Source organism: Asterias amurensis, chromosome 18 (assembly GCF_032118995.1).
Source record: "Asterias amurensis chromosome 18, ASM3211899v1".
In the NCBI taxonomy this organism is placed as follows: domain Eukaryota; kingdom Metazoa; phylum Echinodermata; class Asteroidea; order Forcipulatida; family Asteriidae; genus Asterias; species Asterias amurensis.
In genome coordinates this window covers 15,423,967-15,447,753 of record NC_092665.1, presented here as the reverse complement: position 1 = coordinate 15,447,753, position 23,787 = coordinate 15,423,967, and the positions used below count along the sequence as shown (strand labels likewise).

Here is a 23,787-nt window from a genome sequence, read left to right as displayed (position 1 = left end):
TATCTTGGGCATTGTTATCCACAGTGTGTCTTTTGGAACAATTAAGATGTGTGTTTCTTGAATATCAAGACATATTATACATGTACATCGCCTGCCTGTGCCAGAAACATGGCATACGGCTCTACGCTCTCCTTCCAGGCACAAGAAGTACACTTTCCATAAAGGTCATATAAGCAATAAAATGACACTTGATTACAAAACAAATATGGCATAATCGATACATTTTTGTTTCGCTATAATTACCACCAAAATACATGTTTTCCATTCCCATGCAGAATTTAACCTTGCTAATTATAACTTGTGATTGGCAGAAAAACCAATCACACTTTCACACTCAGTTTTCTCGAGACACAATTCCGCACATTGCTTGTTATTATTATAACAGGTCCTTCTTGGTAACTTTTTGCTGCTCGGCCTTCAAACGGGCGCGCGACGACATTAAAACAAGCAAACAGCAGTGATAAATCTCTCAAAACAACCACATATTTCGCGATTAGAATGCTTGCTGAAAAGTTAAGGAATGTCCCTTTAAAAATCAGCTTCAAGGGCTCGCAAGATTTTCCCACGACCGTTCTGATGTGAATCCAGGGTGACCCTCTCGCCAACCTAGGGGGAACACTCACCGGTGATTTACGCTGATGGAGTTATTTATTATCCTTCTCTAGAGCTGCTGAAATTGTGTTTATAAGAAAAATAGATCTATTGTCGTTCGTACAAAGTGCCTCAATAAACAACAGACATTATGTATACGATGAAAGTGTAGTGGTTTTCCTTTTGTTTGGGTGGGGGAGGGGGGGTGGGGGGGGGGGGGGACTTCAGAGGTCCTGTAAACATTACTCACTATTAGAGAAAGTTGTTGCGAGGGCTAGAATCGAGTTCTCGTGAGTCTTCCCAAAGGGGTACCAAAGGTTAGGGACCTAGCGGCGTGACTGAGCCCCGGAGACGCGGGGGGAACTGACCCCCGATGTAACTGTACCTGGGTGGATGAAACAATGCCCAAGGTTCCTCTACAAATTTGTAATTAATAACAAAAATATTCAACATGACTTTAATCTCTGATATGAAGGCTGATATACAAACGGTTAAGTAGATTTGTGTTCACTATTAATATTAGGTTTCAAGAATGCAACACGTCGCCCAAAACTTGTTTGGTTGTATGCATTTGGGATTGTGATACCCTCACAGTCCAATATAAGAGTACGGCCTGAACATAATATGGGACACCGTAAGCCCTACATGTACGTCAACATATCTTTTAGATACCACCCTAGCTTTATGCATCTAAATGGTACCACAGATAAAGGATCATCACGGCAGAAGTCACCGATGTTTCATGCATAACAAAGCACACGGAAGAAAATTACAAAAACTTTGTGTTCGGCATTCTCTGCACCGTCTTGACCTCTATATTGTGGTTGACTACACACTGGTCATTACATAAGAACTATACGGTATAGTTAATGACAATTACAGCACAACGATGATGTGGTAAAACCATAGAGCTAAGTAAAAGCATGTCAATCCATAACCTTTCTAAACTAACAAATCCAAATAGACCATAGAGACGTCACCAGTCGCTCAGTCGTTAGGGCACGCTAATTCAAATCCATTCCACCAATTGCCATCCATCGTTGAGAACCATCCGTTGTTAAGGGACTATGACAACTCAACACCAACAATCACACCTTTGGTAATTTTCTTCCTCCATGCTTTAACTGCGACAGCCAATGATATGATCCAATAAAATCACCCCACACCCCCAATTCCTCGTGATCGACGCATTGTAAAGTACCAAACTCGTCACTTTCTTCACACGCTAATTACACCTCCCCATCCCCTGCTGTGGACATTACCGCGCTGTAAACCAACGCCGAGGCGGACACCAGCTGTGTCCGTCCACAAAACGCGGGAAAAACCTTCCATGGGAAAATCCAACCGCTTGGATCCCACGGAAAGAAAAAACACCCAGTGGTAGTAAAAAAAAAGACATGAAATTGGCGCGCGTGCCAGAGCTGATAATTCGATTTTCCCTAGCAACCGCGGGTGGCCGTCTGATCTTGTTTGGTGACAAACAGGACTCAAGAACGAACGAGACTCGCGCCAAAAATAAAAGATGAAGTCATCATTGACATTTGGTATCTCCCGTGGCTTGATGCCCAATAATCTAAACTAGTTGGAGAGGATAATAAGTGAGTGGACCTCGCGAGAGAGTGGACCAAATCATGGTGGCAATAGAGAATTGCAACGAGACCAACAGTGGTATTCAGGAGATATAATTCAGTACATTAATATCTGTATCGGTATGAGGTATCGATGTTAGGACACAAGGTAGTGTTACATAGCAACGGTGACGTACTGTTAACAAACTTTGATATTGAAATGATCAAGAGCATGGAGATGTACATAAATAAGGTATCGATAGTGAACTTATTAGTCAGTGTGTGCGATGAATAGTGACTTGCTATATAAACACAGAGCAGTGAGATATTTATTTAAGGCAGTGGACACTATTGGTAATTGTCAAAGACTAGCCTTCACAGCTGGTGTATCTCAACATATGCATAAAATAACTAACCTGTGAAAATTTGAGCTCAATCGGTCATCAAAGTTGCGAGATAATAATGAAAGAAGAAAACACCCTTGTCACACGAAGTTGTGTGTGTTTAGATGGTTGATTTCGAGACCTCAAGTTCTAAATCTGAAGTCTCGAAATCAAATTCGTGGAAAATTACTTCTTTCTCGAAAACTATGGCACTTCAGAGGGAGCCGTTTCTCACAATGTTTTATACCATCAACCTCTCCCCATTACTCGTTACCAAGTAAGGTTTTTATGCTAATAATTATTTTGAGTAATTACCAATAGTGTCTACTGCCTTTAAGTATGGTGAATATGTTATAGTGAAACGAGGAAGAGTGATCAATCAGTGCTGAATTACTATCAACTTTAGTAGCTTTGGTATCATCATGGTATCATGTGATCGTAGAGCAAGGACATATTATTATTTAAATATAATCTATTCGTGCATGAAAAAGTTATCAATTTTATAAGGAAACAAGACAATGTGAGCAAACTGGCGACATAGCTTTGGTATCGATAGGGTCATCAACTCTGAGGTATCAATGTAAATGGATCTAGTATGAACAATCAGTGGTGTAATGAATAGTAGTTTTGGTATTCTGTAATCTCAACAAGGAAATAACGCTGTGCGCTATCAAGCTTTGGTAATGATGTGATAGAGTAAGGAAGTAGTTAAAGGAACACGTTGCCTTGGATCGGACGAGTTGGTCAAAACAAAAGCGTTTGTAACCGTTTTTTATAAAATGCATATGGTTGGAAAGATGTTTTAAAAGTAGAATACAATGATCCACACAAGTTTGCCTCGAAATTGCGTGGTTTTCCTTCTACTGTGCGACCTAACATGGTCGGCCATTTATGGGAGTCAAAATTTTGACCCCCATAAATGGCCGACGTGTTAGTCGACGAGGTAAAAGGAAAACCACGCAATTTCGGGGCATGTTTGTGTGGATCATTGTATTCTACTTTTACAACATCTTTCTACCCATATGCATTTTATAAAAAACGGTTACAAACGCTTTTCAAAGACCAACTCGACCGATCCAAGGCAACGTGTTCCTTTAAGTAAGGCCGTGTCCGAATTGGCGACTTCGGCTACAGCTACGGCTAGGGCGCGCGCGTATGCTTTTCTTCAACACTGACAGACGCGCTGATCTAGCCGTAGCTGTAGCCGAACTCGCCAATTCGGACACGGCCTAAGTGTCTGCGGAAGAATATCAGGGCCCAATTTCATAGAGCTGCTAAGCACAAAAATTTGCTTAGCATGAAGTTTCTTCCTTGATGAAAACAGGATTACCAACCAAATGTTAACGTGATTTTCAGGATGAGCAAACAACAGCTGAATACCAGTAACGAGGAATACAGAACAAATTGAAATTTGGTTGGTAATCCTGTTTTTACCAAGGAAGAAATTTCATGCTTAGCAAATTTTTGTGCTTAGCAGCTCTATGAAATTGGGCCAAGGTCATCGGTGATGTTAAGAATGTTCCGAAACAACTGATGAAATCCAAGAAACCGAACCAGAAAGAGTAAGACAAACCAGCGAAGATGTAGCCGTACGAACAAGGGGCATTGCTTTGTAACAGACACCTCAGGGTGAGAGTGGAGAAAGTTTAAAAACCAAGAACAAGCGTCCAAGAGGAAACGAAATGTACATGTGGGAAAAATGATCCAGGTGTGTAACAGGGGTTACCGGAAAGAATGCGTTTCAATCACTGTAAACAGAGAGATGAGGGAGCTGTGGCCGCGACCTTTGGTAATATAACTCCAAATCAACGATCAACACAAGTTATTTACAGATAACTTTCCAGATAACTTTCCAGATAACCAGAAAGAAATATCTCAAACACCATTTGCCGAAGACGGAAATAAATGCTGCATTTTAAATATAAAAAACAGAGTTGACAACAATATTTAAGTTCATTTACAAGCATGCGGTAGATCAATCTAAGTTTGTCACAATATCAGAGGAAGCCTTTTCACAACAAAAAGTTTAGAATCGGACTTAAAGTTATTGGCAAACAGTAGCATTTGGTGTGGCAAGAGCATATTGGCAGGAACACTCTTCCAAAACTTGTTATTTTTTATTCTCAAACGAACTGTTCGGGTAAAAGCTGTTACTTACTAACGGGACTTGGCAGGTACCATCAGAAATCAGCTGACAAGGTGGCTTGTTGTTGTAGGCTATAAATAGCAAGCACGCGTGCGTGTTGGGGCTAAACAAAAAAACACCTAAGATCGATTCGCCAGTTATAAGAAACAAAAGAAACTAATGATTTTAGAAGGTTATTCTGTTGTTATTGATAAGTGGTTGTAGCATCTGTTTGTTATAAAACAATACTTCTTATCGCAAACAATGCGTACAAATGTTCATTGTATTTTAAAGGAGGCATTATTTTTGCAGGTGACGTTTAAAAGGAATATGTCTTAAAAGCAGTGAACACTATTGGTAATCACTCACACTCATTATTATCATAAAACCTCTCTTGATTATGAGTAATGGGGAGAGGTTGATGGTATAAAACATTGTGAGAAACAGCTCCCTCTGAAGTGACGTAGTTTTCGAGAAAGAATTAATTGTCCACGAATTTGATTTCGAGACCTTACATTTAGAATTTGAGGTCTCGAAATCAAGCATCTGAAAGCACACAACTTCGTGCGACCATGGTGTGAAAAGGGTGTTTTTTCTGTCATTAATATCTCGCAACTTCGACGACCGATTTAACTCAAATTTTCACAACAGGTTTGATTTTTTATACATATGTTGAGATACACCAACTGTGAAGACTAGTCTTTGACAATTACCAATAGTGTCCAGTGTCTTTAAAGGTGGCTATTTAAAATTAAAGGTGACATTAATTTAAGAGCAATGTGTTTAGGCCTAGGCCTATACATGTGTACATGCTGAGTACTACATGCATTGTTTCACTTTTTGTATCCCGACTCAAACAATGGATTATTGCACAGGTTTGATGTTGCTTGTTGATCACACAAAATATGAGCATCGCTGCGACTATTTTATCAGCTATACCAAGCCAGTACATAACTTGAAACAAATGTCGGTCTCTAGGATAATTGTTAAACACTTCATCCACCAGTGACATCAGTTTAATATAAATGTTAACCCTTCCTCCATTTCTCCATGCAAGAACTAAGTGACAGATTTCTTCTTATCTCATCTCCACTTGTAAACAAAAAAACAATCAGTCCCATAGAAACAATCGTGACTTGTTGTCTTTCTGTACACGGGTAAAAAAAGTTTTGGCGCGCTCGAGCAAACAAGGCCCAGCACGTGCCATGCCTAAACGTGTCGCTAACTGACTACACTCGGTCATGTCATGGTGCAGGGTACAGTTTTTGGCAGTCTGCCACATGAGTTTATAGAGATCGTGGGAAAGTTGTCCGGGGTCGGTCCCAGGCAAGTTTTTTTCTCTTCCCTGGTGATTTTTTGTTATCGTCGGACCCCGCAGTGGCGCTCGTCAAGAAACTCTCCACCGAAAGACATAGGAAACTTTTACGCGGGGACGCTGCGCTTCCAAACCAAGGGGCCCATCAACCCAACCATCGGCGTGGATGATTTAAGACCGCTGGTTGGAAAACAGGTCCCGGGCATGTCGTTAAAAAAAATGTTGGCGATTTGAGAAGAAAAGAAAAAAAATGAAATAAAATGTAATAATCTCCGTCCAATTATTTTGATAGTATTAGTGATTTAGCACCGTGGGTGACGAGGTGGGAACCCGCAGTGCCCTCGTGTAGTCATACGTCTTGACATTTGGACCCTTTACTCTACTAAAAAGTCGACGGGGAGTTTATTTTTATTCATGGACATAAATATGTCTTTGTTGGGAAAATGTTTAAGGTAATCAATTTTGTGTTTTTGTTTTTAGTGAGATACGACGACCATTCCGACACGTATGTGAACAGTATGGGACATTCCGATGCTATGCTAACGATCGATTCCTTAATATTAAATTAAGTTAAGTTGTATCCCTTCCTTCAGCTCATAAACCTTCACACACACTTTTTCACCAGCCTTTGTGATGACCTGCAATTCTCAATGCCTATTGCCCAAAAGTGCCATCTAATCCACAATGCATCTTCGGGAAAAACGAGTAGTCCTGGCTCTATGGGCCTACACACAGTCAATCAAACTGCCAAGATGGACGCCATTATGGCCCTTTCGAAACCACGGCTTCGGCTCCAGATTCGGCTCAAGCTAGCTTGGCCCCGCGGTTGTTTTGACAGTTGCGCGTGCTTTACGTACGTGCTCAGGGCTTCAGACGAGAGGACGGAGCCTGAAGCCGAATCCAGTGCCGAAGCCGTGGATTCGAAAAGGGCCAATGCCAAGTTTGTAAATTGCTTTTAAGTTTTGCTCTACGTGTACATTGCTTCAAAATCAATGCGCCATATGATTATGGTTTCCAGGTGAGTGTTGCTTGGACTCAGATTTACCCAGAATCCTTTGCGCGCCGATCATGCGCATTGGGACATACGATAGGGTCATGTGACAGTTGTCATCGTCACAGATTTACGTGGTGGCTCCATTATCAGCAGGCGAGCAGACGACACGGTCACTGAACTTGGTATGGCTGGATGGAAGCTCCATAGAGGACCAGACAACTTCCTCCTGGGTTTCTATGAAACGAAATGGCGCGAAAAAAAACTTACATAAATTTCCAGACAATAAAATAAAAAAAAATAAAAAAAAAACGATTTTTTTTGTATAGAGATTTCCACACCACAACAACCCGACAAATAAAAACAATTGTTGGTTTTCGGTTGGTTTCAACATGATATGTTGCATCTCCTCCGGGTTATGCTGCCACCAAGAGGCCCACACCAAACAAATCCTTTGGTGGATTTTATTCCCATCATCATTGAATACGTCTACCATACGAGTCTACCACTGCCCCGCGAGTCTGCCTGCCCTCACTCGTGATCTCGCGAGTCCAGTCTATTTTTGACGGGGGGGGGGGGGGGGGCTACAGAGTGCATAACGCTATAACGACATTAACGACTTGTGCACAAGTCTAGTAGTACCAGGGCCCAGGGCAGGTAAGACGTCAAAGCTACAACGTGGTGTAACTTTTTTCTACAGTTTTCAACCTTCAGTCTAAAATTTTTGTTCTGATTCATTTTTTAAAGGATTCCCTTTTTTGAATCGATTTGAAGAAAATTACCCCATTGAACAGCACTACGACAGTGGCAATTTCGCAGTGCCAAAAAAAAAAAAAAAAAAATGCCGACGGGTATAGTGTTATCAACTCAACCTTCCACGTACTGTAGTCCATGAAGCTAGCCTCCCCGTACGAGGCCCACAGGATCGCCCCCGTGTCGTGGGAACCGGGAACTAGACACGTTCCCTTGGGTTCGTCCCCGGTCTTTATCGCAATGGGCACTCCGAAATCTCACGAGTGGAACGATTGTGGGGTTACGTGTCGGCGCCAAGAGGAAACAAATGGGTCATCTTAAGGAACCCCGGTAAAATAATTTGGGGGGAAATGGTAGAATTTGATTGGAAATTATGGATATGTGGTTTTAAAAAACCTAAAAGACGCACATTTCGAAGTGACAATAACTTGACAACATGTTCTGAAATCTATTACATTAAAGGAACACGTTGCCTTGGATCGGTCGAGTTGGTTTTTGAAAAACGTTTGTAACCGTTTGTTACAAAATGCATATGGGTAGAAAGATGTTGTAAAAGTAGAATACATTGATCCACACAAACGTGCTTCGAAATTGCACGGTTTTCCTTCAGCCTCGTCGACAAACACGGTCGGCCTCTTTTATGACTCCCATAAATGGCCGACCGTGTTAGTTTGCACAGTAAAAGGAAAACCACGCAATTTCGAGGCAAATTTGTGTGGATCATTGTATTCTACTTTTAAAACTTCGTTCCAACCATATGCATTTTATAAAAAACGGTTACAAAAGCTTTTTATAGACCAACTCGTCCGATCCACGGCAACGTGTTCCTTTAAACATACACTGTGTATTGGCGCTTGTTACTGTGGAAATGTGTAATGCAGAATGCAGATTGTCTCGTCACAATCTATATTACAAAGAAACTACAGCACGAAATCACAGCAGTGGTTTCAAAACCGATAGGCCCAACACATGCATTGGGTATACCACGTTGGTTTAAAATGACAAGTGCCAGGCAACTAATGTAGGTCACTTCTCAACATTTAGCAACTTGATTTAAAGGCAGTGGACACTATTGGTCATTACTCAAAATAGTTATTGGCATAAAACCTTTCTTGGTAACGAGTAATATAGAGATTGATTGGTATACAAAATTGTGAAAACGGCTCCCTCTGAAGCGCAAAAGTGTTCGAGAAAGAAGTAATTTTCCACGAATTGATTTCGAGACGTCAGATTTAGAACTTGAGGTCTTGAAATCAACCGTCTAAACGCACACAACGTCGTGTGACAAGGGTTATTTTTCGTTCATTATTATCTCGCAACTTGGATGACCGATTGAGCTCAAATTTTCACAGGTTTGTTATTTTATGCATATGTTGATATACACCAACTGTGAAGGCTAGTCTTTGACAATTACCAATAGTGTCCACTGCCTATAAATGTAATCTGTACTCGGTGAATATGGGGTCGCCTCTGCGTCGCATCCCTCACCTGTGCATCCCGCCCCGCCCCCCCTCGCACCCCTCACTTGTTCACCCCCGCCCCCTCGCATAACCAATCACAGACAATCACCCCACGCATGAAGATAAGGTACATTCCGATTGAGGTAAACTTCTTTAAAAACTGAACGTCGTTTTTTACCCGTGATAAATTTGGGTAAGGTTACCCCTGTATCAACAGTTTTAAAACGCTGCTTAGCATAAAAACAAAATAAGCAAGGAACCAGTCATTAATTATTACGCACAAAAAACATTTAGCCGGTATCCACCCCATTCCAGTAAACAAAGTTCACTGTAGTGCTTAGTGAGTTTGTTGTGCTTATTATAAGCAGCTCTGTGAAATAGGGATACTTTTTGAATTAAATGTTGTTTTATGTGGATAATTTCCCCCAAAATGTCAACGACCTTTTGTTTATAATCACAGCGAGTTTGATTCCTCTCCATACATGACAAAAAATACAAAAACTAAAATTCTTTATATTATATGGCTATCCATAAGAAATTCCAGGGCAACTTGTTCTGAATGAAATTGTGTTTACAGCAAGCATGAATAAAAACACTATGCTATGGAATGTGCACTTACAATGTACACCCATACAGTCAAGCATACATCAAGCTTTCTCGATGAAGAAAACAACACCAACACAATGAAATCACACATGTTTTCTACATATTTGTGATATTGTGTTTTGCCATCAAGGGGATTAAAAAAAGAGCTGACGACTAAGTGCATGACTGGGAACAGTGCATGTGAAACGGGTACCACCCCCACCATTACGAGGAGAGACGGCAAAAACACCGTGTCGACAATAACACACGCGTGGGCGCACGCGACGTTATCGTCGGCTGGTGTTCCACCTTTAAAGGCAGTGGACACTATTGGTAATTACTCAAAATAATTATTAGCATAAAACCTTATTTGGTAAACGAGTAAAATAGGGAGAGGTTGGTAGTATAAAACATTGTGAGAAACGGCTCCTCTGAAGTGACGTATAATTTTCGAGAAAGAAGTCATTTTCCACGAATTTGATTTCGAGACCTCAGATTTAGAATTTGAGGTCTCGAACTTCGTGTGACGACTAATTGAGCTCAAACTTTCAAAGGTTTGTTATTTTATGCATATGTTGAGATACACCAAGTGAGAAGACTGGTCTTTGACAATAACCAATAGTGTCCACTGTCCAGTGTCTTTAAGGCCGTGTCCGAAACGGTGACTACGGCTGCAGAGGCTTCAATGTTCTTCAATACTGGCAGACGCGCTGATCTAGCCGTATAGCTGTTAGCGAAGTCGTCATTTTGGACACGGCCACACTTTACCACAGTAAAGAGTATACCAACTTGTCCCACCATGGTCCCACACTGTTGCATTCTTTTTTACAGGCAGTGGAAAGTATTGGTGATTTACTCAAAATATGTACTAGCATGAAAACTTACTTGGTAACGAGCAAGGGAGAGCTGTTAATAGTATTTAAAAAAAATTCGTAAATTACCCGCTCTGAAGTAACGTAGTTTTTAAAAGCTTTAGGTAATTTCTCACTAAAACATTTGAGTTTGAGAAAGACTTTAGGCCTGAAGCCTTTTGCTGGAATCTTAAAGCAAACAAATTGGTGCAACAAGTGTGTTTTGGAAAAGATATCATTTTTTTTACTCCCCCAAAAATAAAACGGAGAAGCTTTACTTATGGTTAAGTTTCTCAAATTATGTATCCCAATTGTAGGTAACTCTTCCTGTGTGAACATAACTGCTCCAGATTTTCGGCAAGATCTCATAAACCCTACAACCCTACATAATACCAAACGTATATACAATCATCTTTTAAGGTTTGCAGACACATTTTATTCTCGAAGACTTCATTTCAGAGGGAAATATTTTACAGAAAAAAATGTTACAGTATGAACTTCATAAAATACTTAAAGTCACCTGGAAATAGATTTTTTTTTTTCAAACATAAGAGTATATGCTTACGAATAATAAAACACTTTTTTTAGTGATTGTTTGTCACGATTTATATGTTTAAAAAATATATAAAGTTGTTTGGGGGGCTGACTCCGCCTACCCCTTTTGTGACGTCAATCGAGGCAGACTTTGCCTGCAATGCGTATAGTAAACACACGTGCAAAGTACATGTACGTCCAAGTCGTGAGTTGGTACATTTCAAAAAGTGTTTTTCTGCATTCAGCAGCAATACACCTGGTCGGCATTGCTGGAAAAAACTTTTTTTTTTTTTTTTTTTTGAAACATACAAACTCACGACTTGGTCCGTACATGTACCTTGCAATTGTGTTTACTCTACGCATTACAGGCAAAGTCTGCCTCGATTGACGTCATGAACAGCGCCCTCTCGGGTCGGGGTCTACTCTTAAATTTGTAAATAACATAAGAACTGATTTTTTAAAACCTTAGTTAACAGTTTATTCACATTCTACTCATCAAAACACATATATTAGTGACAAAAACTTCATTTTGAAAAAATACCACTTCCAGGTGACTTTAAATTAATAATCATGTTTTTTATCCTTACCGATCCTGTACAACAACTTTAAACATAGACTTGTTTTGCTGACAAAACAAAACCATCAATAATTTTTTTAGACTTTACGCTTTGAAAACCATGGCACAATCGAGGTAGTTTCTAAAGAAAAATTACGACAACTGTAAAAAATATTTATATGGGCTGAGCTTCGCAGGCGCTGATTTTCTAACGAGCGCCGCAACTTCGTTTTGTCTTTACATAAATAAGGCCTATAAACTTAAGCTTTCTGACATTTTAACAGCAAAGTTTGCTCTTCTTTTGGTGAAATAAAAAGCCGTAGTAGATTTAATTTCAGACAAACATAAAGTTTGCAAAGTGTAATAAAATTCCAGACAAACATAAAGTTTGCAAAGTGAATTAAAAGTGTTGCAGGTGTCCAATTGTAGGTTTAAGAATTAAACGGCTATTGCATAGTTCACCTCTGTCACCGGTTCGATTCCTACACGGGAAGCGGCGTCGTCTGTTAGTGCTCAGTCCCTATAGGCTATATCACAATAACGGGGATTTATGTCCCATCCTCAATTTAAAACAAATTTGTTTACTTATTTTTTGCACCAGCTTTTTGTCTTCATGTTCCTGTACTTTCAGAAAAATGTTGGCCACATTCAATGAATGTTGTCGTATTTACTTGTTTTATGCATTTTATCAACCTTAGTAAATAATTAAAAAGTAACATTTGAATCTAAGAAAAGCTTCAGGCATAAAGCCTTTCTCAGTCTGAAAACACCCAATTATTTGTTACAAGTGTGTTTTGGGGGGCCACTTTTTGCAGAACGATTGATTCAAAGGTTTGCTATTTCATGCATAATGTTGGGGTATACCAAGCAAGGACTAGTCTTTGACAACAACAATAACTAGGATTTGAAACTTTGCATGGTGGAAATACGATATGGAAAGGTTTGCGGTAATACCATGTAATGACTATCTCTAATGAGTTGGGGTGATTCTGAAAAGAACCGTTGGTTTCAACTCGACGTTTCGATCAGTATGCTCTGATCGTCTTCTGGAGAAAGAGAAAGTCTTCTACAATAACCAAAAGTGTGCCTTGCCTTTAAGTTCCACAAAAACACGCCCATAATTTTTATGCCAAGCACAGTTTCCCCATAAAAATATACGAACCTCCTATAGGTTTTAAAACGATCATTAAGTTAATAGGTGCGCCGATTATCTCTTCAAAAATATTTAAGAATTGCCTACGGCGTGCGCACACTTTATGAGCTGTTTCAACTCCTTTTTTCATAAATTTAATGCTCCGGGCATTTTTACACCGATGATAATTGCTGAAATCCCAGAGGGTGGAGTAGGGATTTTGTTTGACAAAAATGTTTCCGTTTCGACGAGTACAATTTCGCCAACTTCAAAATAAAAAAAATGTATTCAGAAATTGTCATAAAAGTCACGCTTTGAGCGGTTTTACAACGTCGGAATTTCCGAAATTTCAGACATTAAAGTGAATTTCCTGTTTCCGATGACTACACTTTCGCCAGCGTTGTGTTTTTATGTTTTGTTGTTAAGTGCCATCATAAAAGCCGCGCCTCAGGTATTTTTTTTACGGCGTAAGTAATTTACGAAATTTGCAATCGATCAGTTGGGTAAAAAAAAATGAAGGGAAATAATTTTCGCATCAGTGAATCTAACAATCCCCATAGGACCATCAATCGTTTTCTTATTTAGAGAAACGCCACTGGGGCTTCTTGCTTTAGGGCAGTGTTAGTACTGTAGGTACCTTTAACCAACCATGCCAAAAATAGAGATATCACAAGGGCATGTGTATTCCACAGGCTCTGCACCGACCATTGTACTTTTTAAAGGCAGTGGTCACTATTGATAAATTACTCAAAATAATTATTAGCATAAAACCTTACTTGGTGACGAGTAATGGGGAGAGGTTGATGGTATAAAACATTGTGAGAAACGGCTCCCTCTGAAGTGCCATAGTTTTTGAGAAAGAAGTATTTTTCCACGAATTTGATTTCGAGACCTCAGATTTAGAACTTGAGGTCTCGAAATCAACCATCTACACGCACGCAACTTCGTGTGACAAGGGTGGTTTTTTCATTCATTAATATCTCGCAACTTGGATGACCGATTGAGCTCAAATCTTCACATGTTAGTTATTTTATGCATATGTTGAGATATGTTGTCTTTGACAATTGCTACCAATAGTGTCCACTGCCTTTAAATGCACTATTTTATTAAAAAGAAGTGTGAAGTACAGAAGAAGCACACATCTCTGTAATAATTACACTTATTTCTTCTAAGTGTTTTAAACAGCCATTGAACGTCCCCGGTTTGAATGTGTAACCACATAAACGCAAATTCTTTGGGTTCACAAACAATTTTGCATCAGAAGTTTTAGCAGGCACACATAGTGCGCACATGACTCTGCAGACACCCCTTCTTGCCTTGTCTGTAGATAGACATCGGTTTAAAAATGACAAAGATACAAAGATTGGAGAGGAAACATTTAAAGTCCGATTTAGCTGCTGTTATTGTCGAAATTCAGCTTTGCTCAAAAACAACTTCTACTTATATTATAAGTAGTACCGGCAAGCAAGCTTCAACTACTTATTTCTCTAGACATTTACAAATTACTTTACAATTTTCTGATGATTGTATTACTCCTATAATATGAACAATTTAAACAGTCCTTGAATGCATAATATAATTTGCAACCGTCCCATTTCACCTGCAGGCCTACATTCCTCAACGGAAGTGCAAAACCAGATTTTCAAATTAATCAAAATGGTCTGCCAGTGGGGAAATCGAAAACCTCAGCGACATTCGTTTCAAAACGAAGTGCATTGACAAAGTTTATTATAATCTGATACAATGTATTTAAAAAAACTGAATTTTCAACACTGTGTTTGAGTGTGCAATGATTCGTCTAACCATAACCTGTTCCTTGCTCTATGGTCTAACCCAAATTTCAACTAATTTGGGGTGCTGATTCTGAAAATGATAGATACCAAGGCTAATATTTAGTCCTTGTCCCTGAAAATCAAATTTAAAACAGCACAGAAAACCTAGGAGACGACAGTACTTTACATGCACATAATATAGTCAGGTTCTGTTAGTATATGCACTCATTAGTCTTGTGTTCATTCTACAAACAAACGTCTGTACCCGCGAAACTGCTAGAGCGCCACCTCGTGACGATAATGCACTATTTATTTTACCCTGGCGGTGGCACACAACACACACCGACTGCACGCAGTGTAGAGATACCGTTTAGAAAGCAAACGTCCATGGGAAAAAGACAGCGATTCAAAAGAAGCACAGGGCCAACTTTTATAAAGCTGCTAAGCAGAACTTAGCAATTTTTCCAGGGTGATTTTTTATTTTATTACTGGGGAAGCAGTGGCAGCAATGGTAACTGTAAGGCCAAAGGGTAAGCACAAACAAACTAAAGCAAGTTGTTGTGCTTTATGGAATTGGGGCCAAGATGTAAAGTAGGTATCTACGATACAAACTAACGAAAAACTGACAACATAGAACCAACACTTATGAAGATGTTTGGTTAATATGTTGCATAATTCTAAAGTCACTTATTGGTTTATGAGATAATTTTGTAGAATTACGCAAGACATTACACAAACTGAGACAAAACAAAATCGCCACTTGTCTCAAGAAAAGAACTTCAAACAAGACGATACCATTCCCACAATCAAGAAAACTCTTTAACTTAAAACATTCATGTCACAAAGTCTAGTGGTTTTCTTTTCTGGGTACGTGGTGGACAAAACTTCGAAACAGCTCAGCACTTTTAGATCGTTATCAGGAACCAACCTGGGACCAGAAATGGGGGCCCGCAGGAAGCGCTCGGTGACGGGCACGTGCCAAAGGCAAGTGGAAGGACTTTTGACTCATGAGTGCTTGCTGGCGCTTCGGTTTTCGACCGTGGGAAAATTCCGATAGTCAAAAAAAAAAAAAAAACCTGAACAGGTGTTTTTTCACCACACAGTGCCAGTTTATTTAATCAGTGGTGGTTTCATTTTTGGCGTTTTGTATTTTTGTTCTCTTTTTTTTCCACGTTGGCGTTTATTTATTTATGGACATTTATTTGACTAATTTTTGGGGAGATCTTTTCGTTTTTTTGAGAATTGTCGGCTCTTTTTTTTGTGGTGGTTATTAACCAACACGGAATAGTTTGTTTATTCAGAGTGTTTATTAACGTTGTTTATTAAAATGATGTCCGTCAACTACTCAGTCAAAGAAAACCGGGTGAATTCGACTCTTAAAGGAATCTGAAAGTTTATTCCTTAAAAAAAAAAAAAAAAAAAAATTAACGACAAATTCTTCTTAAAGCCATTGGACACTTTCGGTAAAAAGTATTGTCCAAAGGCCCACACTTCGTGTATCACAACTTATATATAAAACAACAAACCTGTCAAAATTTAGGCCCAATCGGTCATCGGAGTCGGAAGAAAATAACGGGAAACCCACCCTTGTTTCCGCACATTTCGCCGTGTCATGACATGTGTTTAAAATAAATCCGTAATTCTCGATATCGAGAATTGATATTGATTACTGTTTTCTCAAAAAGTAAAGCATTTCATGGAATAATATTTCAAGAGAAGTCTTTCACCATTATCTTCTGTAAACCCTGTAAGTTATTTGTAAATCTGTGAACTTTTTTGTTTCTGTACCGAAAGCGTCAAATGGCTTTAATATCGACCAAGCCGCTTCGTTTTTTGTTGTTATACATTTCTTTTTCTTTACTATACCCCTGGGTCTTAAGGACTAAACGGAACAAATAAAACAACTAGTGGGAAAGGAAATTTCGAATCTAAACTATAAAAATGTTTAAAATTATTTTTGAGTAAATGGCACGATGTTTTTTTGAACCTTTTGTTTTGCTGACGAAATCAGTAACAATTGACATGAGTTAGGCAACGCATTCGACTTCCTTGCTCTACTCATGAACCTGAGCAGAGAGGTACAGACTACCGTGATGTTCTCTAAAATAAATAAAATAATAAACTCTTTGCAAAATAATCTGTATTTATATGAGCCCTTTCTCCATGCTATATTACCTACCCTTTCTCGTAAGTTTTAAAAACCTCCGTTTTATAACTGGTTACCCTGGCTACAATACATTCCTTTTAAGTTACTCAAAAAACTTATTCCATAATACACTTGCATATACGTTCATTCCATCTACATGTGAATTATTTTGCCGAAGTTGAAACTTGTTTTACCCCCGTTCGATATTTTCACCAAATCTAACAATCTGTGGTCATGTTGACTTCTTGATTGAGATTTATTAATAGTTCTATTGTGTGTTATGACACGCGTTAAACCTGGACATGAATTTATTACAACAGGTACAAGAAAAATAGCAACATGGGTACCTAGAGTGTTATCAAGATAAGACAAGCCCGGGCACAGGTAAGCTCCCACAAAAATCGCAGTTTTGTTTGCCTTTCCCATGGTTTGGTCCTGCGATAAAGGCTCCCTTAAATATAATCAGCAAACAGCTCATAAACGACGTCTAAATAAATCAGTAGATTGGGGATATGCAAAGACTAGTGTTAGATGATAACGACGAATTGCGATACCGTCCACATTTTGAGGGGGCGTGATTTGAAAAAAAAAATCTGGGTAGATTGGGGAAAGGTGAACCGAAGAGGACTTTTTAAAACTCGAAGAAAAATAACTTGATTTCGGGGTTGAGATGGGATTGATATTTTCCGTATTACGTAGTGGAGACTTGGTTATTCATTCCATAAGGCCAGTGTGTTTTGGTTAGGTAAGGCAGCTGCATTCCAATACAGCATCTTTGTTTTGTTCTTGAAGCCCAGGTTGCCATAATAGAGAATAAGATATGCGGATCCATTTGTTTGACAAGACCCTATTGTAAAAGAGAGAGAGAGCACCAGTCCAGACTCGTGATACACTACGTACGCTTTCTCTATGGTGTACCTAACGTGTACCTAACCACCGGTTGTACGAGCCGAGCTTAGAGTCACCCACACTGTACGGGGTAGCCCGGGCTGCTCTCACTGGCCCCGGATCATGACCCTGTCTCTGGCAACAGTACCGCTGGGAACGTTATCTACGATCATTGTTTACCTTTCACTGCCTGTTTACAATTAGCTGAGTCGTCTTTGCGCTCGATGGGCGGGGTTTTCCCACACTCGGGCACGCTCGAGACTGGCCGGTAACAATGGCAGTCGGGAGGCACGTGTAGTTCGCGGATAACAACCAACATCGCATTCCTATGAGCAATACACGGTGGCTTCGTGAGGCCACGCCCACATGACCAAGTCACCGCTACCTTAATCCAATCGCGTGGCACGCGGCCGACTTCAACCAGCCAATCAGCGAGGCGCGCGTTCCAGCACACTCGTCGACTGCAGTAAGTGGGTGAATAGCGGCTCGCGATTGGCTGAGTGTCGCGGAATTTCGGGTTTGGGGGTCCGTTGTGGGAACCGGTCTTATGGAATGTTCACACGAGTTGGTGAAGCATGCGTAAATGAAACGATTGAATAAGTACGTGCAGCCAAGAAGTTAGTCATAGAGCGCTGTGTGTAGGCATTTGATGAGCAAATCCTTTCACACGACTTGAAATATTGCTGTCACTGCTGTATAGGTATTCAGTCGCACCGTCAACCTCTTACCTGTAGCACACTCCGCACGCTCCAAAACGCCGCTCTCTGGAATTTTATAACCTCTGTTTTGGAATTTTGTTTTCTTCGGTTCAACATTACTTTTGAGTGATTTTCAAGCAAAATGCCGATAGATACTAGCAACAAACCAAAGATGCATGAAGGACGAAAGGTAAGTTTCTAACGAAATTGAAAATATTGCTGATTGTTTCTTTCTTTCCTTGTTAAAAAACTTAAGAACTTCAGAACTAATTGTTGTTTACGTTTTCAAAAGTTGTGCAATCGTCATCTTGTCTGTGGTTTAAACTCAAATCAGCTGGCTCTATCGTCTAATAGAAAGGCATCTTATTTATATTCTTATATTATTAGGCAATCGTTGTCAAAAAGTACTCACAATTCAATACTGTTATTTTCAATTTTGTTTTACAAAGACTGATGACATGTAAATTTGTAAATTCGTGTGCAGGTACGGAACTCATTTAAATTGTATTGCCACTTGTTATCGGTATTGCATGCTACTGATACGCATTGCAACGCCTGCAATTATACATTACTCGTTTAATTAGTGTTTTTTCACAATTCATTATTTTCTGCGGTCCCGATTATCGGAATTATCAATCATGTCAATCCAGGCAATCTATTCATTCTAATTATTATTCCTCTTCTTTAATTTCAGTCCTCCAAACCTCTGATGGAAAAGAGAAGACGAGCTCGCATCAATGACAGTCTTGGCCAACTTAAGACGTTGATTCTGGAAGCTACCAACAAAGATGTAAGTTTCTTTCTCATCAATTTCTTTTATCAGCAACTATTTTTTAAAGTTTGTTCTGAAATTTTTAATTTGCTGAACATTCTGTATATCGAGATCAAATGTTTGAAATATTTTTGTTGAAAAAACTAAATGTGCTTGTAAATGAATTCAATTCTTACAGTTGTCTTCAATGATAAACTGAGCTATCCATTTGAATTTTCTAAACTTCTTAAACTTCCAAAGCTAATTTAGAAAGATAAGATTGTCAATTTGGAAGATTCATCTCGAGAAAGAATAAGATGTAATTTGAACTAGGGCAGGTACACCATTCAAGAAATTACGTTCTAAAAGTATATTTTCTTAATGATTTTGTGAACCCCACAATCCATGCATCTCTTGCCAAACCTTTTCCACCATCTCAAAGTTTCGCGCCCAATCCATTGTTGAACCGTCTCGCAAGACGTCACCCCAAACTTCCTCCACTACGCGTGCGCGACTCCTAACCCACCTCCGTCGTTTCTCTGTGTATATTTGCACATGTCGTTATAATAGCCAAACAACAGCCAACACACGTGACCCCCTTCAAGTGTAAACACTGTTGCGATCATGACTTAACCGTTTTGTCTGATTAATAATTTGACCGCCAAAATAAAATGGCTTTGACTTGATGACAACTTTGGGTTGTAAACTGACACCCGCAAGAAAATTCTAGGACTGCCTTTAAGGCTCACGTAAAGATCTATATGTATCCGATTTTACATCAACCATTTATGATAGATTCTCACCTGTTATATTTACCATTTTGAGTGATCCAGCCCTTAACCGATAATTGTTTTTTTTTTTTAATCGAAATTGCGATCCTCAAACGTATCCCTGATTCTGTTTTTTTGTTTTAAGAAACACGAATTCCCCAGTGAAAAGAACTACGACAGTGGCAATTTTGATATACGGGAAAAAAAATTGCAGATTGCTCAGTGATATGCAGCACCTCACAACGCACCTGTACTCCAGTTAATCTCCCACCACTCAACCCACGGGACCAGGTGTTACGCACGCACCGCTCGTGGGCGCGCTTTTCAAAAAAATCGATGTGTGCACGTCCTATCGACCCGTGTTTGTTCAATGAAAAGCACACAGTTTACTTACCGTTCTTTGTTTCTCTTTTTACTTGCAGAGTTCCCGCCATTCCAAGTTAGAAAAAGCTGACATCTTAGAGATGACTGTCAAGTATCTTCGCAACATGCAGAGGCAGCATATGTCAGGTGAGAACTCGATCCAAACTGAAATTTTCAAAAGAGAGAAGAAAAAAACACCTTGAACAGTTGTAAAAGAAAAAGGTAGTGGCCTGTTGTTTCAAACAGAGCAGAGTCTTTCTCAATGGCTAAACACAGATGTAACTACACCAAATACTCCATTTTTTAAGTGGCCTTTAGGCCTTGCGTATCTAGTGACTTGCAGAAAAAAGTAGAAAACAAAAAATTCAGAAGCAATTTTTTTTATAAAGGTGAATTTAAATTGATCATTTGCAAAATATTTATTCGTATTCTTCTTTGTCATTTCAGCTGCCATGACCAATGATCCCAACCTGTTGAATCGCTACCGTCTCGGCTACAGTGAATGTATCAGCGAAGTCTCAAGATTCCTAAACAACGGATCAGAGACCCCTAACGTCGAAGTACAGACCAACCTGATAGGTCATCTCGCTAACTGCTGCAGTCCACAGGGTACCCCAGCTAAGCAGCAGCAGCAACAACAACAACAACCACAGCAGGCACAGTCTCCTCCTCAACAGCAGCAAGTCACCTACGCCCAATCACAAACTGCTCCACAGAATGTCCCAGCTGCTATTGCTGCAGCAGTGACACAGTCCGCCCAGCAGCAGCCCAAACTGCAGCAGAACCCAGCACAACTCCAGGTTGCTGTTCCTCCTGCATCATCCGCACAGACCCTACCTACTGTAGCTGTGAGTGCCCCCTACCAGCCCACCAACTTCCAGGGTGGTTTCAAAGTGGAAAGTAGTAACATTGCTCGTGTGATCTCCGGCATTCCAATCGGTGTCCCAGGCACCCTTCCCTCCGGTGAGATCACCGTGGTGCTCCCCTCTCAGGCCCTCCCTGGCGGTCAGCTACCCAGCCATTTCATCCCCGTCTACGCTCAGAGCACCCCTCTACTCTCGCCTCCAGCTTCCTCACACAGTGATAGCTCCACCCCATCACCAATGTCTAGCCCCAATTCCTCCATGAACTCTCCCACACTGATGAACGCTCAGACAACAACCTACCAGCCAACCATCATCAGAGACTCTCCCCAAACGTGTTATGTAACAGCCCCAGTGAACTCTGCCGTTTTATCACCAGCCCCTTCCCCAGTCACCCACCACGGGGATGCAAGGGGTAGTGCAAGCAGTCCAGTAGCCGGTAATCTCGCCCCGATGATGGTTCAAGCTCCTACCCTCGTCACCCTCCCCGCACATACCGTATACCAGCCCCCTCACGCACCCATCACAGAGAACGGTCACCCACAACCCCTCGTACATCACCAAATCCCACGGAAAACCGTTCTGAGAGCTCTCAACGCTAACATCCCAGCTCACCAAGTTTCTGAACACGACTCAATGTGGAGGCCGTGGTAAAAAACAACCAAGTGAACATTTTGTCGAAGACATTATTTATACGCTTACGTGGAAGTGTGATGTGAAAAACTTTGTGTTGCAATTTTGAATTTTTAGATTATCCCGCCTTTGTTTTCCTTGTTGCTAAAAGTTTGTGCTTGTAAAAAGTAAATAAAAATCATTCCCGTTGAAGTGCGAAACAGACACAAAACATAATAACTAGCATTCCAAATTTCTAATTCAGGTTGAGTGTAGAGTATTCACTGTTCACACTGCTTTGTCGTACATTCCTAAATTTGAAAGTCAACATGTTGAACAGCTTGCTAAGTGTATTCACAAATTCCACTTAAAAAATCTAGTTTTTCGCAGGAAAGGTTTAATTTCACAGATAATTTTGATACATTGTCGTAAGTTTTGATTTGGATTTGGCTTTGTTTGCTCACAGCATCTATGTGAAATGTTTAATTTTTAAACGAGCTTGATTTTGTGTTAAACTTGTGCTATGCTTTTTAATTTGGAAAAACAATTCCGAGTCGACCTTTTCACTGCAGCCATCTTGTTCCTTGTATTCATGATAGTTTTTTATAACGCTGCTTCCAAAACAAATCGAGCGCCAGACTTTTCTGTTTGACCTCGTCCGTTTTGTGAAAAGTGGAAAATGTTTCAAGATGGCTGGAGCGGGAGGGAGAGTCTTGAAGAAGAATCTAATCGGCACAACTGCAAGTCTAATAGAGATTGGTTTTCTGTCATCTGTAAATATACAAAACTAATTTATTTTTTTCCAAGGAAAGCCTTTCTTCAGACAAGTTTACAGCTATGCAACGTAACGTTTTACATAAAGTAAATTTTGTACAAAATATTTTTAGAGTTTTTATAAGTGTTTGTGCTTCCAGGTTTCCATGCCAACCGCAAGACTTAATTGTGAGATTTTCTTATTGATTATTTTTTTACCGAATGATCATGACGTAACCAAAGTATTCAGCCTTTGATGGTTTTCACCGGATGTGCCTAAGATTTGTTCTTAAATTTTGTGTACGAATTCTAAGGAATTATATTTTTTGGATGACAAAATAAATAAAGTGAAACAAGTTTGCTTTGAAATGAAAACAAGTTGGTTTAAGTGTGTATTTGTTTAAGATGCCTTTTAGTTGTTTTTGTTAACCTGTTGTTTGTGTGTTTTCCACAACATGAACATTCTAAATTTGATGGTTTATGGGTTTGAAACAAGTTCACGCAGTCAGATTGGATTGGACATGGGGGGGGGGGGGGGTTGAACGGGACCTGTGGGCGAGGTGATAATATGTTGATAACATCCAAAGATCAATGTGATGGGGATGATATTGGATTACATAATTGACATTGGGCAGTGGACTGGGGGTTGTTGCGGGCGTTCACAAATGTTGCCCAATTTGAACGCGGGAGTTTACTTGGAGTTTATTCGGCTAAAACACAGCAAGAACATGGCAACAATATATACAGCGGGTAACAACTGAACTAAATAAACGACCGCAGAAAACAAGAAGATGCTGCACAAAATTAACGAATGATCCCCCCCCCCCATAACTGACTTATTTCCAATGGGGTCCTCATGGGTTTTCTTGGTCAACACATCAGAATAAAGGCATGTGCAATGACACGAGTACATTATAATATAAATAGAACAGGGTGGGTCGTTAAGACGATTGAAATTATTTGGTGTCTGACCATTCTGAATCTAAAAAGTGCTGTGACATCTTTGAGATTGTTTACGAAATATTTCCCTTTAAAACTTTGCATGCTGCACAATTTTAAGAGCATCCATCAAAATCACCAAGATGGGATGTATGAACACCACTTCAGATCCCTGATTTTTTTCTGAAATCAATGCTTAGTATAGAATAGATAGGCGTGATGTCTTACAAGAGCAGTGCTACATTCTGTCTCCTGCGCTTTTGCACAAAAACGCGGGAAACTGTGGTCCATGCTCAGACCACACGACCATAGCAACCACGCATTGCGCAACCTCTCTCGTGGGAGGCTTGTGCTGATGATGTTGAAGTGCCACGTTCTCTGTTTTGTA

The 23,787-nt window shown here is 39.9% G+C and overlaps 1 protein-coding gene across 1 annotated transcript; it reads left to right on the top strand.

The window, feature by feature from the left end:
- Positions 1-18,237: 18,237 nt before the first annotated feature.
- LOC139951060 (uncharacterized) lies at positions 18,238-22,832 on the top strand. The gene is made up of 4 exons (XM_071949879.1): positions 18,238-18,538; positions 19,043-19,138; positions 20,292-20,379; positions 20,680-22,832. The coding sequence occupies exons 1-4, from the start codon at positions 18,491-18,493 to the stop codon at positions 21,747-21,749; spliced, it is 1,302 nt and encodes a 433-aa protein (XP_071805980.1). The 5' UTR covers positions 18,238-18,490; the 3' UTR covers positions 21,750-22,832.
- The last annotated feature ends 955 nt before the right edge of the window (positions 22,833-23,787 follow it).